The sequence below is a fragment of the Sabethes cyaneus genome, chromosome 3 (assembly GCF_943734655.1).
Source record: "Sabethes cyaneus chromosome 3, idSabCyanKW18_F2, whole genome shotgun sequence".
Classification (NCBI taxonomy): Eukaryota; Metazoa; Arthropoda; class Insecta; order Diptera; family Culicidae; genus Sabethes; species Sabethes cyaneus.
In genome coordinates, this window is record NC_071355.1 from 132,431,616 (window position 1) to 132,450,978 (window position 19,363).

General features: G+C 41.3%; 1 protein-coding gene across 1 annotated transcript in view; it reads right to left on the minus strand.

Annotated features, from left to right (window-relative positions):
• The window catches only part of LOC128740156 (uncharacterized), a 298,630-nt gene that overhangs the window by 72,891 nt on the left and 206,376 nt on the right, over positions 1-19,363 (minus strand). Inside the window, exon 11 of the mRNA XM_053835681.1 lies at positions 9,439-9,588. Coding sequence (XP_053691656.1) covers positions 9,439-9,588 — 150 coding nt within the window. The remainder of the gene's footprint in view (positions 1-9,438; positions 9,589-19,363) is intronic.

Genomic DNA, 19,363 nt, shown 5'->3' on the forward strand with positions numbered 1-19,363 from the left:
TCCTCGTGGTACCATCCGGGATACGCTCCTTAGTGGAAATCGGACAACCGGTGGAAACTAGGGTCGTATGCGGACAGAGAAGGGGGCACTCATGCGAAGGCTGAGTGTAAACTCTCCGCCTGCAAATGACGGATCTCGGTAGAAGCATGTTCGATGAACCTGAAAATACCGAGAACCTGAGCAGAGGGTCCAAAGCCCCCAAAGGAGGATGGTTTTAATAGCTATTATCCATGGCTAAAAGTAAAAACATGAATGGATAAACCCCTAATCCAAGGTGTCATGCGACCCGTGCCGAGGGATGAATGGTGGGGGGGTTCTATAAATACTCAGCCTCAAACGGAGCCTGTGGAGTACCAGAGCGCCCTCCACAGTAATCAGCCCTTACCGCATCATGAGGGGCTCTGATATGGCGGACTTTTCTTTCCCCTCAACTCGTGGGATTCTTATGGAAGACAAAATCAAAAATATAACAAGTGTGGATACGGTGGAAAACCCGTTCGCTAGAGGAGGCATCCAGCGTTCTCCACCAAGGGTGGAGAAGGATGCAACTAGGAGCGCTAGTGTGGGTGGCAAAGGCAGCGGTATGCCTACCACGCCGGACACAGCGATGAACGGCCCAGCGCTTATCAGGGCGATGGAGAAAAATAGAGACGCTGTACCTAAAGTGGTAGCAGCGTCACAGCAGCTCGAGGTAATAATCGAGTTTACGTCAGGTCGCGGCAATTTCTCCAAGGACCTGAAGCAGAGCTTGCTCATGCTTCGGAGAACCTTGAATGCAGCGACCAAAACGCACAACGACCTCGTGGCGCGTGCAGGAGAGGCTAAGAAGGTGACCGTGAAGGCGTCGAAGGCAGTACAAACGGACGCTTGCCCGTTGACGGAGTGTCGTAACGCGGCCCAGGAGGCTACGGAAAGCGCTACCAGCAGCGGTAAGGCATCCGCCAAGCGCCCGAGACAGTCCCCGGGGGATAGCACCCCTGGCGGACCGAAAAAACGCCTGATCGGTAAAAGCCCTCAGGCTAGCGGGTTGGTAGAGCTAACCGATGAACCAGCGGGAAGCTCCAAGACAGGTGGCCCGTGGACCGAGGTTAGGGCCAAGAGAAAAGGCGGAAGAGGCTCCAGTAAAAAAACTGCTCCACCTAAACCGGCAAGAAAGCGAGCGAAGAAGGGCGACGCTCTTATCCTGAAAACCGACGGGTCGAAATACTCGGAGGTTCTGAAGGCCATGAGAGGAGACGCCCTACTCAAGGATCTGGGCGCGGACGTACGGAGCATCCGCCGCTCACGCACGGGCGATATGATCCTCGAGTTAAAGAAGAACGCCACAAAGAAGAGTTCCGCATACAAGCCCATAGCGGAAGGAGTGCTCGGGGACGGAGTGAAGGTACGTGCTCTCACACCAGAAGTGACTCTCCAGCTTAAGAACCTGGACGAGATCACCGAAGTGCGTGAGGTCGTACAAGCTCTCAAAGAGCAAAGTGGAGTGGTGGTGGCAACCGAGGCGGTTCGCCTACGCAAGGGTCCGGCCGGGACCCAGGTAGCCACCATACGACTTCCGCTGATTGACGGAAACAAAGCCCTGAAAGCTGCTAGGCTAAAAGTGGGGTGGTCGGTATGCCCACTGAGCGTGTCCAAGCAGTCGGAAGCTTGCTTCCGGTGTTTCGAGCACGGACATAAAGCCTGGAACTGCAAGGGGCCAGATAGGAGCCAGTTGTGCAGGAGATGTGGCAGTGCTGGCCATAAAGCAAAGGACTGCGCGGAGCCTCCTAAGTGCCTGATCTGTACCGGTAAACGGGACGCAAAGCACGTAACGGGAGGTCTAAGGTGCCCGGCCGGTGTGCCGGCGACTAAGCCACGTTCATAGTGCAAGTGACACAACTCAACCTGAACCACTGCAGCACAGCTCAGCAGCTGTTACACCAAGCAGTTTCTGAGTCAGCAATGGACATTGCCATAGTCTCGGATCCATATCGCGTCCCTGCCGGAAACGGCAACTGGGTCTCGGATAGGTCTGCGACGGCGGCTATATGGACAACAAGCAGGTTCCCGGTTCAGGAGGTTGTGTCAACTGCAGACGAGGGATTTGCGGTTGCCAAAGTGGGTGGAGTGTTCTACTGCAGTTGTTATGCTCCGCCGAGTTGGTCTATCGAGCAGTTTACGCGGATGGTAGACCGAGTATCAGTTGTGCTGACTGGTTTAAGGCCGGTGGTTGTGGCGGGCGACTTTAACGCTTGGGCGGTAGAGTGGGGAAGTCGTCGCACGAACCATAGGGGTCGGATTCTGCTTGAAGCTCTGGCAAAGCTCAACGTAGATCTGGCCAACGTCGGCAACACAAGTACCTTCAGTAGGAACGGTGCGGAGTCTATCATCGACGTGACTTTCGGCAGTCCTGGTCTGATAGGAGACTGGCGGGTAGATAATGGCTACACTCACAGTGACCACCAGGCGGTCCGCTATGGTGTCGGTCAGATAACGAGGCGGCAGGCGGCGAGTAGGGCCAACACTCCAACCACCCGTGGATGGAAGACATCATACTTCGATCCCGAAGTATTTGTGGAAGCGATCCGGAGAGAGTGCGGTGATCGCGGTATGCCCGATCCGAACGCTGATCATTTGGTTGAGGTACTGTCGCGAGCATGTGACGCTACCATGCCTAGGAAAGGTCGTCCTAGGTATGGCAGGTCACCGGCTTACTGGTGGACAGATGAAATTGTGGAACTCCGCGGAGCGTGCTTTCGTGCGAGGAGAATTATGCAAAGAGCTCGTTCGGATGAAAGCAGGGCTGAACGTCGAGTAGCACTTGTTGCTGCACGCGCAGCGCTTAAGAGCGGGATAAAAGCTAGTAAACGAGACTGCTTTGAAAGGTTATGTGCTAGTGCCAATGCGAACCCGTGGGGTGATGCCTACAGAGTCGTAATGGCAAAGACCAAGGGTGTGATGGCGCCCGCTGAGCAATCGCCAGAGATGCTGGAGCGGATCATCGAGGCCTCTTTCCGCGCCACGAGCCAAGGCCCTGGCCCCAGGCCGCTGAGTCGTCCCACGGCCGACGTTCCAGTATCTCAGACCATAGCGTAGGATGGTCGGCCTCCCAGCCGAACATCCAAAGTAACGTGGGCGACGGCGGTTTGGAGGTCGGGGAGGAAGTGACGGTTACGAACGAGGAACTCATCGCCGAGGACGAGGATATCGCTAAATCCCTAAAGGTGAGCAAGACACCGGGGCCAGACGGTATCCCGAATATGGCCATTAAAGCGGCTATTTTAGAGGCACCCGAATTATTCGGGGCAGTAATGAATAGATGCCTGGAAGCTGGCCACTTCCCGGACAGATGGAAGCGACAGAACCTGGTCCTATTGCCGAAGTCGGGAAAACCTCCGGGTGTCCCCTCGTCATATAGGCCGATCTGTCTACTCGATACTGCCGGCAAGGTGCTGGAGAGGGTTATCCTTAACAGACTCGTACAGTACACGGAGGATACAAACGGTCCGTCAAGGAACCAATTCGGCTTCCGAAAAGGCAAATCTACGGTGGATGCCATCCTGTCTGTCACTAAGACAGCCGAGGTGGCAATCCAGCCCAAGAGGACAGGTATTCGTTATTGCGCAGTTGTCACGCTCGACGTGAGAAATGCGTTTAATAGCGCTAGCTGGGACTCCATAGCCAGCTCGCTTCGGAACGTCCAAGTGCCGGTGTCGCTGTACAGAATTCTGGAAAATTATTTCCAGAATCGTGTGCTATGCTACAACACGGAGGAGGGTCAGAAATGCGTTCCAATCACCTCAGGGGTTCCGCAAGGTTCCATACTGGGCCCGGTGTTGTGGAACGTCATGTATGACGAGGTGTTGAAGCTAAAGTTTCCGGTAGGGGTGGCGATTGTCGGCCTTGCGGACGATATCACCTTGGAAGTCTACGGTGAATCTATCAGAGAGGTTGAATTGACGGCTGCCCACTCTATAAGCATTGTTGAAGATTGGATGCGATCCAGGAAACTGGACCTAGCGCATCATAAAACGGAGGTTATCGTGGTTAACAACCGCAAGTCGGTGCAGCAAGCAAATATCAGTGTCGGGGACTGCACTATTTCGTCAATGCGGTTCTTAAACCTCCTTGGAGTCATGGTCGATGACAAGCTCAAGTTCGGGAGCCACGTCGACTATGCCTGCAAGAAGGCTTCCACAGCTATTTCGGCATTGTCTCGTATGATGTCTAATAGCTCTGCGGTATATGGCAGCAAGCGAAGGCTTTTAGCCAACGTGGTCCAGTCCATACTCAGGTATGGCGGGCCGGTGTGGTCATCGGCGTTAGATACCAAAAGCTATCTAGCCAAGCTGGAAAGCACCTATCGTCTCATGTGCTTAAGAGTGGCGAGTGCGTACCGCACAGTTTCACATGACGCAATCTGCGTCTTAGCGGGTATGATGCCTATTGGTATCATCATCAGCGAGGACGTAGTGCTTCAACCAACGTGGAACTAGAGGCATACGGAGTACCACAAGATCGGCCTCGATGATCACATGGCAGCGGGCATGGTCTGATTCCACAAAAGGCCGGTGGACACATAGACTTATCCCGGAACTATCCGGATGGGTCAACAGGCGTCATGGCGAAGTCAACTTCCACCTGACACAGATTCCGTCAGGGCATGGTTGTTTTAGACAGTATCTGCACAAATTTAAGCATGCGGAGTCCCCCGAGTGTCCCGAATGCGCGGACGTTGAGGAAACTGCAGAACATGCTTTCTTCATATGCCCTCGTTTCGAGGGCGTGAGAAGCAACATGATGGCAGTTAGCGGACAGGACACTACTCCGGATAACTTAGTCCAAAGGATGTGTTCTAGCTCGGACGTCTGGGATGCGGTCAATGCGGCTGCTACCCAGATCGTACTTGAGCTACAAAACCGCTGGAAAGCCGATCAACGGCGAATAAACAGCCTAACTACCATAGTCCAGTAGTTATCTAAGAGCGTGCGTTAAGCACAATAGCCCCTCCCTGAAGTAATACCGATAAGGTGGTTCCAGGGGGGATTGAGGCTGGAGACTCGAGTAAGGTTTTAGTGGGTCTGGATCTTCACGATCTTCACGGGATACCAAACCCCACTCCCTGAGCTGTCTTCTCAGGTGTCTGATAGCAGATTTCCCTACTCGTTAAAAAAAAAATCCGTCACTTTTGTAACTCTAGTAAGAGTAACGCCGTTGATATTATATTATGATGAACTTCGTTTTTAATCAGCGGGTCCGTTAATTCCAGCTGACAGATGTTTGTATCCGTAGTGAATACCAAATCAAGAAAACAATTGTTGTGATTTGGTATATCACATATTTGCATCAACCCGGCCGCAAGAAATTCATCAACAATGGCTATCTCGGATTGTGAAGTGATTTGATCGGGTAGGTAAAACTTATTACTTGAGTCAAAGTGAATCTGATTCCAATTCAAATTTCGCAGGTTGAAATCGCCGATCACAACGACATCATCATCTGGGCCGATGGACACACTTACGGACTCGACAAAAAGGCAAAAGGAGCGATACCGATCAATGCTAGAGGTAGGTGGAATATAGCCACAGCACAGAAAAAGTGATCCGGTGTCTGCTGGCAATTTAACACAGTGTGCTTCATTGTTTTTAGCTACTGCGTGTTCGGTACTGGCGATGGCGATGCAGTTTCGGACGGCAATGAGAGCACCACCTCCAGATGTTTTTTCACTGTTTGCTGAGTTTCTATCACAACGATATACGCAGAAAGCGGGAGGAAACAACGAACTATCCATTACAGTTGAGTCTAGGTTAGTTTCGGTGAAGCAATATATATCTATATCTAACTCGATTGAGGACATATAGATAATTTTTTGCCGTTCACTTCCTTTTATGCTATTCATGTTCTGATAGTATACATCCAGTATTCTTTTCTTTTCGGCAGGTTTTCGTCTTGTGGATAATACGGAGGCAGCGGTAGTCAATTTCGGTACTAACTCAGGTACGTCAGTAATGTTTTCGTGAATCGCAGTAAGATTATAATCTATCGTCATTTCAGATTCATCATAATTACTGTGTGTTGGTGAGCGGCGTGAGGAAATTTTCCGGATTGGACTCATTATACTTGTAGTCATCTCGAAATGTATTTGATCGAGACTCATTTATGAATTCACGGAAATAGATTCCCATTTGCCAGCTCGAGGGCTGCATCGCCTTTTCTTTATAAGCAAAATCAATTCCCACCTTGAACGATACGTATGTCATTTGACTTAAATCCGCTCCTTTACGAACTAATTTAACGACTTCGACCGGACCCTCTAGTTCTAGATTCTGCTGTACTAGTTTAAAAATCTCTTCCACAGTGGCTTGTGGTGAGAATCTAGACAGAAACAACCAGAATTTATTGGCACGAGGGGTAACCGGTACGATCGGAATGGAAGAGTCGCGCGCTGGCTCTTTATTCCCACAAAGCATTTGAGCAGTAATTGTTTCCTCTTGCGGAGGATCTAGAAGAATGCGCGGACGCTTCGATGCTCTTCCGTCTGAACCAGGAATTGGTTTGGGAGTTGAAGGCGTTAAGGGAATTTTTCTTGTGATTCGATTGATCATATTCGCGTTTTTCTTAATTTCATCCCTTAATTCCTCGAACATTTTACTTTGCTGGTCCAGTACCATATCAAGTGTGTTATTAGCATTGCAGCAAATATGCAGTTAATTAAAGCAAAATTCATTAATATAGGGTCTTTTCCTAATTCCCGTCGTAATAAGGAAAGCCATTCTAATTTTCATCATTTGCTGGATGGATTTAGTGAATACTCCAAAAGTTCTTGTACTGATTTGACTAAAACACACTTACCTTCCGATCCATGAACTTTGAAACCACTGAAAAGCGACTATTAAAGCATATTATTGAAATTACGCAACTGACTTTATTGCTAAAATTCGTCGTACCGTTTTAAAATCCGTCCAACAAAATTTTTCATCGTCCGAACTAAAAATCACAATAATGTTTACGAAGCTTACACGCATGTATTTGTGTAGGACGGCATGACAAATGTTATTCTACAAAATTTCTGCAGGTCAGGCAAGTTTTTCTGGCTGTAGAATAACGACAATGCCTTGCGTGAGTATTTTCATTTATGAATGACGGAAATTAAAACGATTAGTCGACATTGTCTTCTTCGTCGCACGAAAAAACGTAGGAAATTTGCCTGGTAGGATTTCTTTAATGATAAAAAGCATTTAAATAGATCTCAGCTCACTTTGATTGATTGCGTATGATAGACAACTAACTAAAATATTAGGGAATAACTAGTTTTGCATTGTGTGTCATAAAAATGCTGATATTTTTAATAATTTGTGTTGGATAGGACGGGAATAGGCAATTACGACGATGTAGCAACATACCCTACGAGAAAAAATTGGAAAACTCCTTTTAATACTACAATATTTTATGTCTAAAGCTTGCCACTCACTAAAGAAGGCTACAAGCCGTATTGGCTAGGACTTGTAGCCTTTTCTCTACATAATAATTTATTATTATTATTCAAAACTCATAAAGTCATTCATATTACCATTATATTGCATCCAGCATATCTGAAAAATATTAAAATACTTCTGCCGATATTTGGTACTCTTGTGCGCACTAAACAAGCGTATTTGTATAGCTATTGCGTCAATTTTCTTATGATTTTTGCTCTTTTCATTTTAAAAGAGCATATCTCCAAAACCGTGCCTACGCTTTTTTTTAAATTTCACCCAAATATAGTGGTAAGCAGGGCTGTCATTCGCTCACACTATGCGCCCAATGTTCCAATATTATGCCTTGTCGCACAGAGCGATTCGGCAACACACCTCTACAGCTAATATGCACACAGCGTACGAGCGAAAGCAGAGTGGGAGCAAACGACAGCACTCGGTGAAAATCGCCCAGTGAGTGACAAACAGCACTTGGTGCTGCCCTTTGCCACACTCCGAGCGGAATTGCGCAAAAAAAATGTTTTGTATTTACAAATTTTCTGCCCTTTTAAAAGTGAAAATACACGCTGCACTGAACAACTAATATGGTCTATGTTAAGTTAGTACGGATCAGGCACCACAACAGTAAAAATGTTTTTTTCAATCACACCACTTCAAATGACCCAGCGCAGGGTGTACAATCCAGCCGCGCAGAGTGCGGCTCTTGGTGTGGTAAAGCACGCAGCAAATTTATCACTCTGCGTTTGCGACTGCCTTTTGTTGGTGCGCGTAAAACAGGAAAGAGCGTGTTTAGCAAAAGAGACACTGAAGGGAATTTGTGGGCGAACACACACCGCATGGCGAGTGTTGTGTTGTTTAAGAATGTGTGTCTTTTGGTCTGCGCTGCGGTTTATGCCACCTCTGGTGGTAAGTGCTACAAATCAGCTGGCGTACTCATATTCCATGGAGATTTTTTTTTGATAATAATGGTCTGGGGAGCACCGTGTAAGCACAATTGTATATGTATTTTGCCTTTTTCTACGAGATTATGCCTTTTTAATTTTAAATGGCCGTTTCTCCAAACTGTGCCTACGATTTTTTTGAAATTTTGACTGAAGATGATGGAAAGTAATACAAATCGACTGGTATACTCGGATTTTATGGAGAATTTTTTTGATAATAACGCTATTTGGAGCACCGTGTCTCTGTGTAAAGCAGTGCGTCACGAAAAGTAAAAGCTCGTTAAAAATTAACTTCACTGATTATCGGAAAAACCAACAGACGAATTTCTGAAGCGTTGTAACGTCACGTTACATATTTGCTTTCCAAAACAATCTAGGTAAAGCAAATGCTATTAATTTGTTCACTTTTAATAGGAAATTTTATGCTCTTTCCAAATATATAATAATAATTGGGGGTTTCTCAACGATTTTCCCAGCTGAAGCACAAATACTGTGCAAAGAAGAGTCTAAACGTTGTAACGTCACGGCGGAATGTGTCATTTATTTTTAGCCCAATCCTCCTAGACTCCGCTTTCAGTCTGGTATAGATTGCCTCCGCCATCGCAAACTTCCTGACTATGATATCAAAGTCATCTGGAAAGCCTAGTAGTTGGCTACCCGTGGTGAAAATCGTGCCTTTCGTTTAATGCCCGCCCCTCGGATGCACGATGGAATATTGCGTGATTTTCCAAACCGTTACGAATTTTCTACATATTATTACACATATTTCACGAAGGGACGCCATAAAATAAAATCGCAGCATCTGACAGTAAAGGACTTTTGAATTTTGTTTCACTCCCATATACTCATACATTTTAAAACTAGCAAAGCAGATTACTTCATTGTTTTAACTATTTAACGCATAACCAATTAACGCATAGAACAGAATAAAAATCTTTACAGATCTCGGTCATATGCAAGTCTAACTTAAAACTCTAATAAACTATGTATTTCATAGATGGTTAGAATATCTTTTAGTAAAAATCCATTACTTAATTACATACCTGTAATTCGTTAATGGCCACCCACGAATTAGACGGAAACCCTTGCAGCATAGGAACTAAAAACTGCAAACATCCACTCCAGTGTCCTATTAGTAACATCATACAAATCAAATTGAATATCCTCATGAATACGGATGCCATATTCAAGAACTGAAAATATGCGAAAGAAATCATGTTAGCGTTTTAGTTAGGTTGGTTATATAAAATAATTGAAATACAATACATTATCAAACGAGATGAAAAGAATAACGAGCTTTAGTGACTTAGTTAATGAACATTAAACTATTCCATGAGCATTCCGTTAGCATAAAATGTAGTATAATCAAAAGGCAGCTCACTATGAGAAGAGGAGTACAAGTAGAGTAATTTTTTAAAACTGGCTTTCACAAGAGTGAACATGTGCAAATATACAGGAATCCCCCGAATAAGGCGATGGATGATATCTCAGCTGTCTATTAACCAATAAAGTTAATTTTTGGTAGTTGACTAGGTTATACCATATACTAACAATGTACCAAAAATCAACTTAAGTGATGAATGGACAACCAAGAAATCGCGTTGGGCGTACACCACCACCCACTGCCTTATTCGGCGGTCTGCTGCATCCTCTTTATCCATTAAATTCTATTCCTACATTTACGTGCTACCGGCTATCATACGCAACCTTACTTGTCGTACGTAGACATGTAAAGAACACTGCCCTGCCCTGCACAATGAAATTTTTCTTCGATCGTCTGTTTCTCTGGTGATAGGCGGCATAATCAGCGGTTATCTAACAGCGAGCGACTGAATACAAAAGCTTCCCTGCCACTACATCTAAGAAAGTAGCTTTATCAGTGGTATAACAAGTTGCTGTACGCGACAAATTTTCAAGTTGAAGAAAATGAAAGAAGAAATCAATCTAGGGGCATCCATATACCACGTATTTCCATAAGAATTCGCCTTCAGATAATTATACACTCAAAAAAATCGACACGTCGCATCCACGTGAAAAATCATGTAAACTTCTGTACAGCAACTTACGTGAACTTCATGTACTAGTTAACTGGAAAATTGATAAAATTTACCGGGATCGCACGTAAACTGGTTAGTATGAGTGCGAGTTACCAACAATTCACGTGGATGTTACATGAAAACTGTGATGGATGAGAATTACCTATGTTTTCACGTAAACTTGACGTGCTGATTTTTTTGAGTGTACGAATCACATCGTGTCGGAAAGGTCTTGTATTGTGTTAAGGTGAAACGGTACTGAATCCAAACATGGACAAACAGGGGAGGGGTGGGGGTTGAGCCCATGTCCACGCTTGTCCACGGAGGGGGACGGGAGCCCACGTGGTATCTGGATGGTCACGTGGTATCTGGATGGCCCCCTAGTTTATTGTTAATAAATACTAGTGTGTGTATATTAGAATATGAATGTACACAAATAGATATGTACTGCATTACCACACGCAGAAAAATAAATTCTATATGCAAAAGAATTCTGTATAAATTACAAAAACAAAAAATATTGTAGACTGAGGGCTAACCCAGAAATTTTTTTGATTCTAACTGTTTGACCTTCTAGTTTAACAATAAGGTTTGTCATTTCGAATAAAAGCTGGTTTCTATAAAAGAAAAAAAAGTAGAGTCAAAAATAAGTACTGTACATCTCATGTGTCCGTTAAAACCCCAAACGTTTATTTGAATATTGTATTAGTATTGGTAATATATGTCAAATAGCGGAGCTTGCAAACATAAACACAGCTGATCCGCAGCCAACCGCACCGACTACGAACATCCCGAAATATGGTTTGTTTTCTTTATCAAGGCATTCTGATTCAATCAAGATTAATAGCAGCAACTGAATAATGCGTAGGATCACTAGGATTAATCCGCTTGCATCGGAGGTCAGTTTTTGATTCCTGCGTTTGCGTTTTGTTTGTTTACTTCACTCTAAGTTTATCGATGCGGCGAAAGTTGAAAGCTCTTTAAAAGCTTATTGATGTGACGAAAGTTTGATACTATGTTGCTGCTTTTTCGGAAATTGCTGGTACAACGAAATATGTGCGCAACCAAATATCTATTAACTAATTCCAAATTATACATTGGTAGCTTTTATGAACACGTAATGATCGATATGATCAATTAAATTTTTTTTCCATTAGCAATTATGTTTTGCTGAGCGTTTGTTGATATATAGCAGATAGATAAATGGAATGACAAGTTTTAAGAAATTATAATAGCACTGGAAGCACTGATTACGTGGCGAAAGCGTGCTCTGTCAATACAGATGCATTTTTAAGGCGCAAAACAATACATGCTTCGATGGTAGCCATTTATCCAGCCATCTTTGAGCCACTTTCGGTTTCCCCTTAATTGAGCAAATAATACTTACCCTTGCCACACTGATAAAAATAGACACGACGCTACCAAAAGAACTGACACATAAATTTCAACGTGCAAATATTGATAATTTCGCTTCATTTGCCAATTTAATTGAAAAAGAAACTTGTAATAGAAATCACACAATTGCTACATCTATTAAGTACCTTTTCAATTTTTAAAAACCGAATTTTTTTATTGATTATTTCGAAAGATTAACATTCTGACCATATGTGTTTGAAGCCGTTTGGATGAATTCCAAAAATTGACAAAGTTACAGCGCATGTGTGGAGCGATTACACAGCGAATAAAAATTTCAACCCCGGTTTTCTCGAAACGTGGTTTTGAAAGTCGGTACCATGGGATATCTCAAGAATGGCTCAAGCAATTCTCTTGATACTTTTTTTGTTTAAAAGTTTATAAAATTATCTAGTGTTTGACCCATCCTTTTTTGGATATTGCAATTTTCATATTTTTCATAACAATGTTTAACCCATTAAGCCCCACACTTTTCCCAGCAGGGTTAGAAAGTTGAAACTTTCAGGAAAATTTTCTTTTAGGTCAACTAAGAAAAAGCCGCTGATATGTATTTTTAATTTTGACTCTGTGTTCCGCAACGCTACGTTGCGAAAACGCAACGCTGGGCTTTAAGGGTATACCGTTTTTGCATAGGTGCCTTCATTATTATGCATATAAATATTTCATACTTTTTTACCGTTAAATCAAACTTGAGATTTTTATAATGTTTCCGGGATATTTTGAACAAGCGAAAGATAAGATTTACATTCATTTGTTTACTTAAAAGCAACGACTTCAAATGAAACATCTGCAGCGAACGAACGAAAACAAACGTTCCAGTTGCAAATTTTGAATATCGTTTCTTCCTAGCGTTGCGTTTTCGCAACGCAAGGCTTAGAACCTTTCTTAAAATTACAAAAGTAATCAAAATTATGAAACAAAGTGTTTATTGGCAAGCAACCGATTCTTACTAACACTGATTAATAGGTCAGGCGTAAATAGAGGTAAAATCGAGTTATATGTGCATTTTTCCTTAACTGTCTGAAAAATAGCAAAATCTGTTGTTTTGCTACAGCTGTAATTATGTTACATGTAACATCTGACCTTTGAGCAAAAACAGGTCGATTAGATTTTTTTCCAATCTTTCTTTGTTTCTCAGGGTCCAAGTTGATGTCTTAAACAGGGCTTTCTCTAGAATCGAATGAAAGTGCGTTGCGTTTTCGCAACGCTGGGAGGAAATGGGTGTAAGTCAATTTTTTCGACTAAAAACCTTACTTTTACGTTTCAATGTCCGCCATTTCATGATGCGTTCGAATTTCAAAAAAAGGATGGGTCAAACACGAAATAATTTTATATACTTTCATATCGTTGTGAAATTTTTCAATTCGGATAAGCAAGCACCCCCAGCACCAATCCATGGTACCGCAATCCATATTTTTTATGAATGACTATCTTTCAAAAAAAGGATGGGTCAAACACGAGATAATTTTATATACTTTCATATCGTTGTGAAATTTTTCAATTCGGATAAGCACCCCCAGCACCAATCCATGGTACCGCAATCCATATTTTTTATGAATGACTATCTTCAAGGAGCCGTAAGGGAAAGGGAAAGAGGTTCTCATATGAAACCAAAATTGTAAATATTAGTATAAAATTCAATATATTGAATGCAAAAAACCCGATACGATTCACGTTATCGAGAAAAAAATATTTGAAATTAGGCAAAAAATATGGTGTAAAAGGTACTATGCCCCCTTAAGAGTCGATCGGTATCCAAACCATGAAAATCCATTCATAATTGGCAGATCCATTAGTGTTCATTATCATTCACACACATTTTTGTGACGGTAACTAGAATCTAAATTACGAAATGACACCCTGCGGTAAGACATAGTCCTACGTCCAAAAAATTAGATCCGAGTAAAACATAAGATTACCAACTCTAGAAACAGGAAAAATGACATTCACTGTAATTTTGGTAAAAAGTTTAACGCTGTTATTCCTACAATTGCTAAACCGAAGGTTAAAATTGTAGGAAAGAGTGATCAATATTCCCCCGATGTCTTCATCGACTTGCTGAAATAAGAGTCAAAACGAGAACATCGACATCAATAAAGTATAAGTTATTGCGCAACATAAAAATCCATGCTTCAAATGTAACAAATTTAATATAGTAATTGAAGCTGCAAAGGACATTTATAATAGCTTTATGAATGCTAATAAAGTAAGCATCGGTTGGGATAAGTGTTCTATTAAAGAGGCTGTTAATGTTTCGCGCTGTTTTAAATCACAAGACATCTAATTACACTTCAACTGCGTAAATTGCGTAAATTGAAAATCGAATAAAGGACTAAATATGAATTTAGTCGTAAAATATCCAGCATCTAGTACATAGTGTCCGGTATATCGTCAGGTAAATAGCTTCGATAGAAAACGTAATCTGAGAGGAAGTTCGAAATAGTTTATCTAAGTATTGCTGGTTTATCTACAAATCATGTACAAATGGTGTCCACGTTAAAATTGCAACACACAAAATTAATTTGCAAAATTCGAGTTTTTATCCGATTGCCATCACATTTTCAGGGTATCAAATGAAACAATTAAACTTAGTTTTAGCGTCTTTATTTTGCTTTATTTCGCCTCCGTATTCGAATGCCCGTACTTTGGCCTTAACCCATGAGATTTTCCACAACCTCGAAATCGACATGTTTTCGCATATTTACCTTCTTCAACTGTTTTGATTACTTTGGAATGTTTTAGAAGATTCTGCTTCATAATACCCCGGTTTTTCTCGATCGTCCGCAGCTCTGGTATATTTGAGGGGTTCAGGTCTTTCGGCACGAAATCGATATTATGTGCCTTATACCACCCTAGCACGACCTTTGCGTAACGTAATGACATAAGGCCAAAATCCGGTCAGAAGTTCGTAAGGACTTCAAAAGAGAAAGAAGTGACTTTTGGAGACACTCTTCCTGTCCATTTATGGTATCTGTAGCCCCAAAGGTGTACTCCGCTTTCCATATAAACAAATGATGATGATGACGATGATGATGATGGTTCCACCTCATACGCCTACAACGGTTTGAGCGAGACGATTTATCTACTTAAGATATTTATGATATAACAATGTAGCCAGGTGGTAAAAGCAAATAACGAGCTGGCTTCTAATACAGACATATTAAACTTTCAAGTGAATATCAAAATTTCAAAATATGTCCAAGGCTCGTCCAAAACGTTTCCAACCCGAAAATTATCTGGACTTGATTAGTAATCGAACCTAATATTATAGAGCAGTAGCTAGTCAGAATTGGTTCTAGATAACGATCTACAACTACGAGGGAGATCCTGCTGTCCTTTAGTGCTCGATATAAACCGATATGCGATGGTATACGAGTGCCAAAGTCCACAAGCAAACCCAAGCCTATCCAGCTTCTGCTCTAAACCCTTTGTTCAGGAATTTAACCTGATCATTCAATTTCCAGATTATCCATGTCTGTGCCATGTGGCTCAAACATATGTAGTCTACTCTATTTTTTTTAAATTAATAATAGTAACAATTTCAAATCCATCATCATCAGTGAACATGATAACTTAATATATCCAAATATACAAAAATTAAAAATATACAATCTTCTTTAATTAATACAAATAATATCAAATTGTGTCTATAAAGTAGTTTTTATGTGTGAAATGCATAGTCTTTTGAATTCTGCCATTGTTGCCGCACGTTTTATTTGTCGCGGCATCGAATTAAAAAAGTTAATTCCTTTGTACAACAGAGAGTTCTGTGATCTTCCAAAAAAAATGTGGTGTTCTCGCATCTTCCGCGTTTCTAGTGTTGTACGTATGCAAATCACTTCCCCTTTCAATTCGATCACACAAATATCGAGGCAACATTCCATTAAGAATTTTATAAAGAAACACCATTGTCAAAAAATAAACTCTTTGCTTCACAGAAAGCCATTGCAATGCGTCCAGCATAATATGTGAGGAAGTGTATCTATTACATCTTAAAATTAATCGCATAACTTTATTTTGTAAGCGCTGCAAATTCAATATTTGTGTTTCGTTTGCAAGGAACAAGATGGATGAACAAAAATCTATATGCGGTGAAATGATTGACTTATATAAAAGAATTTTACTACTAATCGTCAATTCATTTTTTAAGCGGCACAAAACATCCTACTTTTTCGCCATTTTCTTGATGACATTATCAATGTGAGACTTAAAGGTTAACTTGTCATCAATGATTACTCCAAGATACTTTAGTACATTTACGCGATCAATTGCCTCACCACTAATTACAACGTTTACGTCTGGTCTGGAGTTGGCTGAAATAATCATATATTTTGTCTTGGTAATGTTGAGTTTACGATGTTTAAACTTTAACCAATCCGAAAGATAATGTAAATCTTGGTTCAGAAGTGTTACAATTTCATTGGTATCCTTAGCCGCAATGAACAGAACATAGAACAATAATAGAACAGTGTCGTCAGCAAATAAATTCATGTCACAGAATCGCAAAACTTGTTTCATGTCATTTATACAAATTATGAACAAAAGCGACTCTAATACACTCCCTTGCGGTACACCAAGTGTATTAGCTATGGACTCAGAATTAAAATTATCAAAGCGAGTTTTCTGAGTTCTATCACATAAATAGCTTTCAAACCATTTATATGCTAGCCCCCCAATTCCAAATCGCTTCAAGGTTTGTAACAATAAGGGCCTGGAGATTGTCTCAAACTTTGGGAATAGGAATCACAAGCGATTCTTTCCAAACTTTAGGCCCGTGCCCAGTTTGCAACGATTCATTAACAAGATCCAGCAAGTCGCGTCCGATGACATGAAAGCAATCTTGTATTACTTTTGCGTTGACATTGTCGATACCAGCCGATTTCTCTAAAGAAAAACAAATATCCTTCAACTCTGCAAAAGTAATAGGGCGAAATCCATCAAATCTGATATTATTAGAAATCGGCTGTATTATTTCGTGAGGTTCACTAACCAAATCTAAACTTTGCTTGATCAGCTGAACACTATCAACAAAATAACTGTTAAATTTATTCGCTATTACTCGACTCGATTGTTCTTCAGTGCCATTGAAAGTTATGGAGCGCGGGGAGTTATCTTTACATATCATTAACTGTTTTAACATTTTCCATAACTCTGCTGTTGTTTTGATGGTGATTAATCTTCCGTTGTTTATAATCACATCGAGCCTTTTTCAAGGCACGTGAATATACGTTACGTGCGGCTGTATACCTACTCCAATCATCACCACTATTGCTTCTACGAAACTTGTTGTACTTTTTATCTTTTTCCCGTTTCAAACGTGTCAGATCTAAAGAGTACCAGTTGTTCGTATTATGTAGTTCCACATATTTTTCAATAACAAGCTTATTGGTATACGCTTTCAGCGTGTTGGTAAGAACAGCTGCCTTGTGGTCCACATCACCAGTTATTGGAAGAAAACCCAAGCTTCTCGAAACAAGCTGAGACACTGCCTGCCACTGACTGAAAATTCTAGTAAATTGGCAAACTGTTTGTCTAAAATTGTAAAAATCTGCTAACTGCTTTAATTGATTAGAATTTTGTCCACTAAGCCAATCAATATTAAAATCACCAGCAATAATATTTAGTTTATAAAATTATTAGTCTATAAAATTATCCCACCAGTTGTCTAAAATTTCTAAAAAGCGCTGGTCACTTGAACTAGGGGAATGATATATTATTCCATAATTTCCAATTGTCATGCCTCTTTCAACTGAAATCCCTAGAAACCAATTATTCTCAACAGATTCGTTTGTACGAATGTTGAATTTAATTGATTCTCTGGCGTAAATAACAACACCACCAGTATGCCTGGAATGTGAAAGGCAAAAAGCAATTTTGTAACCCGGTATACTATATTAGTCAAAGGCATCAGCATCCACTATATGAGTTTCAGCTAGTGCCACCAACATTGGACGTTTTATTTCTACAAGATGTCGCAAAGCAGCATAATTTGTAGATAATCCAGCAATATTCAGACAGACTATTTCTAACTTCCCATCGCATTGCAATTCTTTTTGTTGCTGTTTACTTGACAATATGTTGCTCCAGCTAGATCCAGCTAGATGCTGGATGTTTTACGTCCAAATTCATATTAAGTTCTTTATTTGATTTTATACAATTGACGCAATTAAATTCAGTTGAAGAGCAATCGGATGTTTTATGATTTCCACTACACTTAGAGCATGTTTCAGTATTAACACACTCCGTACTTTTGTGGCCTAATTCTCCACATTTAAAGCAACGCAAAACATTAACGGCCTCTTTAACAGCACACTTATCCCACCCGATGCTTACTTTACCAGCATTCATCAAGCTTTCATAAGTGTCTTTGTCAACTTCAATTACTACATTATATTTGTTATATTTGAAGCGTAGATTTTCGTATTGCGCAATTATTTTTACTTCATTAATGCCGATGTTCTCGTTTTGACTATTAAGCAAGTCAACGAAAACATCGGGGGAATATTGATCACTCATTCTTACAATTTTAACCTTCGGTTTACCAATTGTAGGAATAACAGTGTTAAACTGTCCACCCAGATTGCTTTGAATGTCATTTTTCACGACTTCAATGTCATCCCCTATTGCACACTCAGCAATAATCGAACCATTTTTCCTGTTTCTAAAGTTACTAATTTTGTGTTTATTTGGATCTAATGTGGTTTTTAAAAAAGATCTAGTATCTTCATTAGATTGAGAAGACTCAACCGGTTTAATGACCGGTTGAGCCTTACGCTTCTCTTTTTGCTGGACTTTATTTACCGTATTCCCAGATGAACTCGCTAACACACTCGCGTAAGTTTTATTATTACTAGAAAAAATCTCGTCATCAGATCTGTAATTGTCAACAATCGGCTTATCACGAATAATCAAAATTTTCTTACTGGGATTTGAGTCCGATTCAGAGTGAACTGTTCGCTCATTTCGCGTTCTTTTCCTACTCATTGCGGCTACATTAATATCCTGATTCATGTTATCAATAACAGTTTTTTTTAATTCATCCAGCTTTTTGGCAACACTGACTCACGAAGAGATTCACTGACAAATTTCTAAATACTATCGATACCACTGGAAATTGCACTGTACTGGCTTTCAATTTCGCTTTGACTGTGTGTAAGCGACCGAGAGCCAGATGTTAAGGTACCTATCATCTCAGTCAGCGTCTTTTTTGCCACCGTTATCTTGGGTTGATAAACATGATGAACATTTAAAGACAACATTTTCATTATCATTTACGATTTTCGCAGCTATTTTTGTTAGGGGCGTACAAACTCTGCAAAATACAGATTTGCATTTACCCACGCAAATAACTGGATCGTCGCTGGCCCGAATTACATTACCACATGCTGCACAATCCATCCCGACTTGTATACAAACAGTATAATCAATATATATATATAGAATGCCAGTGTCGCTGGTGTTTCATGGATATTTTGGTGGCAAACATGTTGCTGGTTCGTGTCTTGGATACGGGAACTAC